Here is an 11,292-nt window from a genome sequence, read left to right on the forward strand (position 1 = left end):
GGATTAAACTGTGTGAGACATCCAAAACAATGGCTCCACAACACACCCGAGGAAAAGACCAATGAGAACGCAGGCGAGAAGGTACAAAGTCACACAAACATAGGACGAGCAGAGATTCCTCAAGAATAACGCCACCAACGCAGCCAGTAAACTAATAGGTGATGCACCTCACGGCTACGTGCCTTCGTCTGGGGGAATGGCCACTTTTTATAGGGGTGTACTAATTTATGCTGAGCACTGTGCATTGGATGGATATATAGTATATATACTGTATATATATATCTCTATACTGTACGATGATCACTCCGCTCACCCGGATCTCCTGCGCTGCTCTCGCGGATCGCAGATTCCCTCTCACCTGGAAGATTTTCTCCCGGCATTCGCTGACTTCACATTTCACTATAAGGAGAGGAGGAATCAAGTTGTCGGCTCCTGTACACGGGGGAACGAGTGCACCACGTGCAGAGACGGGTGTAACGACAGCCCTATGTGAACGCCGCCTACATGTGCGGAAACCAGGGGGCGCCATCAACCCCGACTGATATACGTAAATATTACTCGCAGACCCTCACTGAAACATGCGGACCCCTCACTGATACACGCGGACCCCTTACTGATACACGCGGACCCCTCACAGTCACTATCAGGAGATGACATCACCAGTCGCTATCAGGAGATGACGTCACCGGCCACTATCAGCAGCAGACGTCAGCGGTCGCTATCAGGAGATGATGTCAGCGGTCGCTATCAGGAGATGACGTCACCGGTCCCTATCAGGAGACGACATCACCGGTCCCTATCAGGAGATGACATCACCACCGGTCCCTATCAGGAGATGACGTCACCACCGGTCCCTATCAGGAGATGACATCACCACCGGTCCCTATCAGGAGATGACGTCGCCGGCCGCTATCAGGAGCAGACGTCGCCGGCCGCTATCAGGAGCAGACGTCACCGGTCGCTATCAGGAACAGACGTCACCGGTCGCTATCAGGAGCAGACGTCACCGGTCGCTATCAGGAACAGACGTCACCGGTCGCTATCAGGAGCAGACGTCACCGGTCGCTATCAGGAGCAGACGTCACCGGCCGCTATCAGGAGCAGACGTCACCGGCCGCTATCAGGAGATGACGTCACCGGTCGCTATCAGGAGCAGACGTCACCGGTCGCTATCAGGAGCAGACGTCACCGGTCGCTATCAGGAGCAGACGTCACCGGTCGCTATCAGGAGATGACGTCACCGGCCGCTATCAGGAGATGACGTCACCGGCCGCTATCAGATGACGTCACCGGCTGCTATCAGGAGCTGACGTCACCACCGGTCCCCATCAGGCGCTGACGTCACCGGTCCCTATCAGGCGCTGACGTCACCGGTCGCTATCAGGAGCGGACGTCACCACCGCTCCCTATCAGGCGCTGACGTCACCGGCCGCTATCAGGAGCTGACGTCACCACCAGTCCCTATCAGGCGTTGATGTCACAGGTCACTATCAGGAGATGAAGTCACCACCAGTCCCTATCAGGCGTTGACGTCACAGGTCACTATCAGGAGATGAAGTCACCAGCCGCTATCAGGAGCTGACGTCACCACCGGTCCCTATCAGGCGCTGACGTCACTGGTCGCTATCAGGAGCTGACGTCACCGGTCGCTATCAGGAGCTGACGTCACCACCGGTCCCTATCAGGCGCTAACGTCACCGGCCGCTATCAGGAGCAGACGTCACCGGCCGCTATCAGGCGCTGACGTCACCGGCCGCTATCAGGAGCTGACGTCACCACCGGTCCCTATCAGGAGCTAACGTCACCGGCCGCTATCAGGAGCAGACGTCACCGGTCGCTATCAGGAGATGAAGTCACCGGCCGCTATCAGGAGCTGACGTCACCGGCCGCTATCAGGAGCTGACGTCACCACCGGTCCCTATCAGGAGCTGACGTCACCACCGGTCCCTATCAGGCGCTGACGTCACCGGCCGCTATCAGGAGACAACATCACCGGCCGCTATCAGGAGACGACGTCGCAGGCCGCTATCAGGAGACGACATCGCAGGCCGCTATCAGGAGACGACGTCGCAGGCCGCTATCAGGAGACGACGTCGCAGGCCGCTATCAGGAGACGACATCGCAGGCCGCTATCAGGAGACGACTTCGCCGGCCGCTATCAGGAGCAGACGTCACCGGTCGCTATCAGGAGATGAAGTCACCGGCCGCTATCAGGAGCTGACGTCACCGGCCGCTATCAGGAGCTGACGTCACCACCGGTCCCTATCAGGCGCTGACGTCACCACCGGTCGCTATCAGGCGCTGACGTCACCGGTCGCTATCAGGCGCTGACGTCACCGGTCGCTATCAGGCGCTGACGTCACCGGTCGCTATCAGGAGCTGACGTCACCGGCCGCTATCAGGAGACGACTTCGCAGGCCGCTATCAGAAGACGACGTCGCAGGCCGCTATCAGGAGACGACTTCGCAGGCCGCTATCAGGAGACGACTTCGCAGGCCGCTATCAGGAGACGACATCGCCGGCCGCTATCAGGAGACGACATCGCCGGCCGCTATCAGGAGACGACATCACCGGCCGCTATCAGGAGACGACTTCGCAGGCCGCTATCAGGAGACGACTTCGCAGGCCGCTATCAGGAGACGACTTCGCAGGCCGCTATCAGGAGACGACTTCGCAGGCCGCTATCAGGAGACGACTTCGCAGGCCGCTATCAGGAGACGACATCGCCGGCTGCTATCAGGAGACGACATCGCCGGCCGCTATCAGGAGACGACATCGCCGGCCGCTATCAGGAGACGACATCGCAGGCCGCTATCAGGAGCTGACGTCACCGGCCGCTATCAGGAGACGACATCACCGGCCGCTATCAGGAGACGACATCACCGGCCGCTATCAGGAGACGACTTCGCAGGCCGCTATCAGGAGACGACGTCGCCGGCCGCTATCAGGAGACGACATCGCCGGCCGCTATCAGGAGACGACATCACCGGCCGCTATCAGGAGATGACGTCACCGGCTGCTATCAGGAGATGACGTCACCGGCTGCTATCAGGAGACGACATCGCCGGCTGCTATCAGGAGACGACATCGCCGGCTGCTATCAGGAGACGACATCGCAGGCCGCTATCAGGAGCTGATGTCACCGGCCGCTATCAGGAGACGACATCGCCGGCCGCTATCAGGAGACGACATCGCAGGCCGCTATCAGGAGCTGATGTCACCGGCCGCTATCAGGAGACGACATCGCCGGCTGCTATCAGGAGATGACGTCACCGGCTGCTATCAGGAGACGACGTCACCGGCCGCTATCAGGAGACGACATCGCAGGCCGCTATCAGGAGCTGATGTCACCGGCCGCTATCAGGAGACGACATCGCCGGCTGCTATCAGGAGATGACGTCACCGGCTGCTATCAGGAGCTGACGTCACCGGCTGCTATCAGGAGCTGACGTCACCGGTCGCTATCAGGAGCTGACGTCACCACCGGTCCCTATTAGGCGCTAACGTCACCGGCCGCTATCAGGAGCAGACGTCACCGGCCGCTATCAGGAGCTGACGTCACCGGCCGCTATCAGGCGCTGACGTCACCGGCCGCTATCAGGAGCTGACGTCACCACCGGTCCCTATCAGGAGCTAACGTCACCGGCCGCTATCAGGAGCAGACGTCACCGGTCGCTATCAGGAGATGAAGTCACCGGCCGCTATCAGGAGCTGACGTCACCGGCCGCTATCAGGAGCTGACGTCACCACCGGTCCCTATCAGGAGCTGACGTCACCACCGGTCCCTATCAGGCGCTGACGTCACCGGCCGCTATCAGGAGACAACATCACCGGCCGCTATCAGGAGACGACATCGCAGGCCGCTATCAGGAGACGACGTCGCAGGCCGCTATCAGGAGACGACGTCGCAGGCCGCTATCAGGAGACGACATCGCAGGCCGCTATCAGGAGACGACTTCGCCGGCCGCTATCAGGAGCAGACGTCACCGGTCGCTATCAGGAGATGAAGTCACCGGCCGCTATCAGGAGCTGACGTCACCGGCCGCTATCAGGAGCTGACGTCACCACCGGTCCCTATCAGGCGCTGACGTCACCACCGGTCGCTATCAGGCGCTGACGTCACCGGTCGCTATCAGGCGCTGACGTCACCGGTCGCTATCAGGAGCTGACGTCACCGGCCGCTATCAGGAGACGACTTCGCAGGCCGCTATCAGAAGACGACGTCGCAGGCCGCTATCAGGAGACGACTTCGCAGGCCGCTATCAGGAGACGACTTCGCAGGCCGCTATCAGGAGACGACATCACCGGCCGCTATCAGGAGACGACTTCGCAGGCCGCTATCAGGAGACGACTTCGCAGGCCGCTATCAGGAGACGACTTCGCAGGCCGCTATCAGGAGACGACATCGCAGGCCGCTATCAGGAGACGACGTCGCCGGCCGCTATCAGGAGACGACATCGCCGGCCGCTATCAGGAGACGACATCGCAGGCCGCTATCAGGAGCTGACGTCACCGGCCGCTATCAGGAGACGACATCACCGGCCGCTATCAGGAGACGACATCACCGGCCGCTATCAGGAGACGACTTCGCAGGCCGCTATCAGGAGACGACTTCGCAGGCCGCTATCAGGAGACGACATCGCCGGCCGCTATCAGGAGACGACATCGCCGGCCGCTATCAGGAGACGACATCGCAGGCCGCTATCAGGAGACGACATCACCGGCCGCTATCAGGAGACGACATCGCCGGCCGCTATCAGGAGACGACATCGCCGGCCGCTATCAGGAGATGACGTCACCGGATGCTATCAGGAGATGACATCACCGGCTGCTATCAGGAGACGACGTCGCCGGCTGCTATCAGGAGACGACGTCGCCGGCTGCTATCAGGAGACGACATCGCCGGCTGCTATCAGGAGACGACATCGCCGGCCGCTATCAGGAGACGACATCGCCGGCTGCTATCAGGAGACGACATCGCCGGCCGCTATCAGGAGATGACATCACCGGCTGCTATCAGGAGACGACGTCGCCGGCTGCTATCAGGAGACGACATCGCCGGCTGCTATCAGGAGACGACATCGCCGGCCGCTATCAGGAGACGACATCGCCGGCTGCTATCAGGAGACGACATCGCCGGCCGCTATCAGGAGATGACGTCACCGGCTGCTATCAGGAGATGACGTCACCGGCTGCTATCAGGAGACGACGTCGCCGGCTGCTATCAGGAGACGACATCACCGGCCGCTATCAGGAGACGACTTCGCCGGCTGCTATCAGGAGACGACATCACCGGCCGCTATCAGGAGACGACTTCGCCGGCTGCTATCAGGAGACGACATCACCGGCCGCTATCAGGAGACGACTTCGCAGGCCGCTATCAGGAGACAACGTCGCCGGCTGCTATCAGGAGACGACATCGCCGGCCGCTATCAGGAGACGACGTCGCAGGCCGCTATCAGGAGCTGACGTCACCGGCCGCTATCAGGAGACGACATCGCAGGCCGCTATCAGGAGACGACATCGCCGGCCGCTATCAGGAGACGACATCGCAGGCCGCTATCAGGAGCTGATGTCACCGGCCGCTATCAGGAGACGACATCGCCGGCTGCTATCAGGAGATGACGTCACCGGCTGCTATCAGGAGATGACGTCACCGGCTGCTATCAGGAGATGACGTCACCGGCTGCTATCAGGAGATGACGTCACCGGCTGCTATCAGGAGATGACGTCACCGGCTGCTATCAGGAGATGACGTCACCGGCTGCTATCAGGAGATGACGTCACCGGCTGCTATCAGGAGACGACGTCGCCGGCTGCTATCAGGAGACGACATCACCGGCCGCTATCAGGAGACGACTTCGCAGGCCGCTATCAGGAGACGACTTCGCAGGCCGCTATCAGGAGACGACGTCGCCGGCTGCTATCAGGAGACGACATCACCGGCCGCTATCAGGAGACGACATCGCCGGCCGCTATCAGGAGACGACATCACCGGCCGCTATCAGGAGACGACTTCGCAGGCCGCTATCAGGAGACGACTTCGCAGGCCGCTATCAGGAGACGACGTCGCCGGCTGCTATCAGGAGACGACATCACCGGCCGCTATCAGGAGACGACATCGCAGGCCGCTATCAGGAGACGACATCGCCGGCTGCTATCAGGAGACGACATCGCCGGCTGCTATCAGGAGCTGATGTCACCGGCCGCTATCAGGAGACGACATCGCCGGCCGCTATCAGGAGATGACGTCACCGGCTGCTATCAGGAGATGACATCACCGGCCGCTATCAGGAGACGACATCACCGGCCGCTATCAGGAGATGACATCACCGGCCGCTATCAGGAGATGACATCACCGGCCGCTATCAGGAGATGACATCACCGGCCGCTATCAGGAGACGACATCACCGGCCGCTATCAGGAGATGACATCACCGGCCGCTATCAGGAGACGACATCACCGGCCGCTATCAGGAGATGACATCACCGGCCGCTATCAGGAGACGACGTCACCGGCCGGTATCAGGAGATGACATCACCGGCCGCTATCAGGAGATGACGTCACACTCACCCTCCTGCAGGACTTTGCGCTGCTCCTGCGCCCGCTTCTCGCTGAGGATGATGTGCTGGTACAGAGCGTCCACACTCATGTCCGGGGGTGGCCGAGGATGCGGGGCCCCGTCTCTATGGTGACGCCAAGTTCCCGCCGTTTCCTCTCAGATTCTCCTCTCTGTGGCCGGAGCTTTTCCCGCGCTTTATTTCCGCTGTTTCCGGGATTCCACGTCCCAGAATCCCCTGCGCTGTTTCTCCATGGGAGGCCGGAGGTGAGTGCCGACCCGTGCGGAGCCCTAGACGGGTGTGAGGCGGGTGTCGGTGGCCGAGTGCCGGGTGTGAGGCGGGTGTCGGTGGCCGAGTGCCGGGCGTCGGTGGCGGCTGAGTGCCGGGCGTGAGGCGGGCGTCGGTGGTGGCTGAGTGCCGGGCGTGAGGCGGGCGTCGGTGGTGGCTGAGTGCCGGGCGTGAGGCGGGCGTCGGTGGTGGCTGAGTGCCGGGCGTGAGGCGGGCGTCGGTGGTGGCTGAGTGCCGGGCGTGAGGCGGGCGTCGGTGGCTGAGTGCCGGGCGTGAGGCGGGCGTCGGTGGTGGCTGAGTGCGGGGCGTGAGGCGGGCGTCGGTGGTGGCTGAGTGCCGGGCGTGAGGCGGGTTTCGGTGGTGGCTGAGTGCCGGGCGTGAGGCGGGCGTCGGTGGTGGCTGAGTGCCGGGCGTGAGGCGGGTTTCGGTGGTGGCCGAGTGCCGGGCGTGAGGCGGGCGTCGGTGGTGGCCGAGTGCGGGGCGTGAGGCGGGCGTCGGTGGTGGCCGAGTGCGGGGCGTGAGGCGGGCGTCGGTGGTGGCCGAGTGCGGGGCGTGAGGCGGGCGTCGGTGGTGGCCGAGTGCGGGGCGTGAGGCGGGCGTCGGTGGTGGCCGAGTGCGGGGCGTGAGGCGGGCGTCGGTGGTGGCCGAGTGCGGGGCGTGAGGCGGGCGTCGGTGGTGGCCGAGTGCGGGGCGTGAGGCGGGCGTCGGTGGTGGCCGAGTGCGGGCGTGAGGCGGGCGTCGGTGGCCGAGTGCCGGGCGTGAGGCGGGCATCGGTGGTGGCCGAGTGCCGGGCGTGAGGCGGGCGTCGGTGGCGGCCGAGTGCGGGGCGTGAGGCGGGCGTCGGTGGCTGAGTGCGGGGCGTGAGGCGGGCATCGGTGGTGGCTGAGTGCGGGGCGTGAGGCGGGCGTCGGTGGTGGCTGAGTGCGGGGCGTGAGGCGGGCGTCGGTGGTGGCTGAGTGCGGGGCGTGAGGCGGGCGTCGGTGGTGGCTGAGTGCGGGGCGTGAGGCGGGCGTCGGTGGTGGCTGAGTGCGGGGCGTGAGGCGGGCGTCGGTGGTGGCTGAGTGCGGGGCGTGAGGCGGGCGTCGGTGGTGGCTGAGTGCGGGGCGTGAGGCGGGCGTCGGTGGTGGCTGAGTGCGGGGCGTGAGGCGGGCGTCGGTGGTGGCTGAGTGCGGGGCGTGAGGCGGGCGTCGGTGGTGGCTGAGTGCGGGGCGTGAGGCGGGCGTCGGTGGTGGCTGAGTGCGGGGCGTGAGGCGGGCGTCGGTGGCTGAGTGCCGGGCGTGAGGCGGGCGTCGGTGGTGGCTGAGTGCCGGGCGTGAGGCGGGCGTCGGTGGTGGCCGAGTGCCGGGCGTGAGGCGGGCGTCGGTGGTGGCCGAGTGCGGGGCGTGAGGCGGGCGTCGGTGGTGGCCGAGTGCGGGGCGTGAGGCGGGCGTCGGTGGTGGCCGAGTGCGGGGCGTGAGGCGGGCGTCGGTGGTGGCCGAGTGCGGGGCGTGAGGCGGGCGTCGGTGGTGGCCGAGTGCGGGGCGTGAGGCGGGCGTCGGTGGTGGCCGAGTGCGGGGCGTGAGGCGGGCGTCGGTGGTGGCCGAGTGCGGGGCGTGAGGCGGGCGTCGGTGGCTGAGTGCGGGGCGTGAGGCGGGCGTCGGTGGCGGCCGAGTGCGGGGCGTGAGGCGGGCGTCGGTGGCGGCCGAGTGCGGGGCGTCGGTGGCGGCCGAGTGCGGGGCGTGAGGCGGGCGTCGGTGGCGGCCGAGTGCGGGGCGTGAGGCGGGCGTCGGTGGCGGCCGAGTGCGGGGCGTGAGGCGGGCGTCGGTGGCGGCCGAGTGCGGGGCGTGAGGCGGGCGTCGGTGGCGGCCGAGTGCGGGGCGTCGGTGGCGGCCGAGTGCCGGGCGTGAGGCGGGCGTCGGTGGCGGCCGAGTGCGGGGCGTGAGGCGGGCGTCGGTGGCGGCCGAGTGCGGGGCGTGAGGCGGGCGTCGGTGGCGGCCGAGTGCGGGGCGTGAGGCGGGCGTCGGTGGCGGCCGAGTGCGGGGCGTCGGTGGCGGCCGAGTGCGGGGCGTGAGGCGGGCGTCGGTGGCGGCCGAGTGCGGGGCGTGAGGCGGGCGTCGGTGGCGGCCGAGTGCGGGGCGTGAGGCGGGCGTCGGTGGCGGCCGAGTGCGGGGCGTGAGGCGGGCGTCGGTGGCGGCCGAGTGCGGGGCGTGAGGCGGGCGTCGGTGGCGGCCGAGTGCCGGGCGTGAGGCGGGCGTCGGTGGCGGCCGAGTGCCGGGCGTGAGGCGGGCGTCGGTGGCGGCCGAGTGCCGGGCGTGAGGCGGGCGTCGGTGGCGGCCGAGTGCCGGGCGTGAGGCGGGCGTCGGTGGCGGCCGAGTGCCGGGCGTGAGGCGGGCGTCGGTGGCGGCCGAGTGCCGGGCGTGAGGCGGGCGTCGGTGGCGGCCGAGTGCCGGGCGTGAGGCGGGCGGCCGAGTGGGGGGCGTGAGGCGGGCGTCGGGGGCGTGAGGCGGGCGTCGGGGGCGGCTGAGTGCGGGGCGTGAGGCGGGCGTCGGTGGTGGGCTGAGTGTGGGGCGTGAGGCCCCTGTGTGGTGGGCTGAGTGCGGGGCGTGAGGCCCCTGTGTGGTGGGCTGAGTGCGGGGCGTGAGGCGGGCGTCGGTGGTGGGCTGAGTGCGGGGCGTGAGGCCCCCTCCCCTCTTCCCCTTGTTCTCTCCCGGGGTCTCTCCGGCTCACTGTTACCTGCTGCTCTCTCCTCGGCTGACCCCGTGGTTCGGACTCTCCAGGCTCAGTGCACTGACTATTTTGGGGTCTCTCCGGCTCACTGTTAGGCTGGGTGCCCACATAGCGTTTTTCAAGCGTTGATGCTGCGGAATTTCCGCACCGTAAACGCTTGTGAAACGCTAGGTAATCCGCACCCCATGGTCCCCAAGGGGATTCCGCATGTTCTATGCACATGCTGCGGATTTTTCCGCAGCGTTTATGCTGCGTACAAAAATCCGCAGCATGTCATTTACTTTTGCGGAAGCGCCGCAGAACTCCCGCCATTGACTTGCATTGAAACGCATAGAAACCGCGACTGTACATTTGTACAAGCGGCTTCTATGTGTCTCTATGTGCGGATGGTACCCAGTTCTGGAGGAGAGGAGACTCTCATCCAGACCTGGGTACCATTGTACCTGTAAAAAAAAAGAATAAAATAACAAATAAAGTTATATTCACCTTTCCGAAGGCTTCTCTCTGAATGCCGGCATCTCTTGAGGACCTGCGGTGACGTCACAGTCATGTGACCCCAGGCCCTTCACCGCTCTGTCTCGCGATATGCCGGCAGCCGGGAACCAGACAGGAACGAGCGCTGCAGCATACACCGGGGGTGAGTATAGCTTTATTTGTTTTAATTTTTACGGTTCACACTGTATAAATCCATGCCGGTTGCATGGATTTATACAGTGTGACCTAGTTGTCAAGCACTTTCCAAGTGATGCTATCGCCTGGAAAGCGCTTGTCAATCTGCATGCGGAAACGCATGTGAATCCGCATGTATTCTGCAGGAAAAATGCATGCTCAATCTGCATGCGTTTTTTCTGCCAGGGAGATGCAGAAATGCTGCAGAAATTTTCTGCTTCATTTCTGCATCGTGTGCACATACCCTTACCAGCTGCTCTCTCCTCGGCTGACCCCATGGTTCGGACTCTCCAGGCTCGGTGCACTGACCTTCACCTCTAGGTGTTTGTTCCTTCTGTGGCATTTACCATTGGGTGCTGATTTATTATTCTGCCTTGTGCAGGATTTACCTCATTAATGTTCTTTGCGTTTTTCTTCATCTGCTCTCATATTGTGCTGGGCTGACAGCGGGTGTGGTGTGTTCTGACAGCGGGAATATAGAGCTTACTGGACATGGATCATCAGGAATACTCATGTCCTGCCTTAACTCTGATGTTTTTTCCACTGATTGCACTATGACTAGTGTTGAGCATTCCGATACTGAGTTCCGATACTTTTAGAATATCGGATACCGGAATCGGAAGTTCCCATAATGCCTGCGCTCTGCAGTGTCTCTGAAGGATGACAAGCTGGATGGCAGCGCTCAGCTGCGATCCAGCCTGTCATCAGAGTGCCATCCCAGCGTGGGAGAATTCTCCTGATTGTTTAAAAGCCGGCGGCTTTTTACCGCCCGCAGGCTTTTAAACAATCACACAGCCCCATACTGCTTCCCCGCAGCCTCCCATCCCGATCCTAAGTTAGGACCGGGCGGGGAGCGCAGCACCAAGGAGTTTGGAGCGAAGGATCCGGGCGGGGAAGCCGGCAGTGAAAAGACTTCACCGCCGGCTTTCCCGTTCTGTGCTCCGCTCCCTGATGTATGTGGTATGATTGGTGTGCGCGCGGGTGTCTGCTTAAAGGCAGACATAGGCCGATGTGACACTACTACTCCCATCGGCCTATGTCTGTCCCCCGTCCACTCGTGCCAGCAGGA

The 11,292-nt window shown here is 63.7% G+C and overlaps 1 protein-coding gene across 1 annotated transcript in view; it reads right to left on the bottom strand.

Annotated features, from left to right (window-relative positions):
* Positions 1 to 6,878, bottom strand: part of CCDC172 (coiled-coil domain containing 172) — a 49,002-nt gene extending 42,124 nt beyond the window's left edge. The window contains exons 1-2 of the mRNA XM_073681612.1: positions 6,574 to 6,878; positions 314 to 399 (exon numbers count right to left, since the gene is read on the bottom strand). Of these exons, the coding sequence (XP_073537713.1) occupies positions 314 to 399; positions 6,574 to 6,652 (165 nt within the window). The 5' untranslated portion in view covers positions 6,653 to 6,878. The remainder of the gene's footprint in view (positions 1 to 313; positions 400 to 6,573) is intronic.
* Between the last annotated feature and the right edge of the window lie 4,414 nt (positions 6,879 to 11,292).

Source organism: Phyllobates terribilis, unplaced genomic scaffold, assembly GCF_046119375.1.
Source record: "Phyllobates terribilis strain yellow unplaced genomic scaffold, ASM4611937v1 Scaffold_5__5_contigs__length_657084704, whole genome shotgun sequence".
In the NCBI taxonomy this organism is placed as follows: Eukaryota; Metazoa; Chordata; class Amphibia; order Anura; family Dendrobatidae; genus Phyllobates; species Phyllobates terribilis.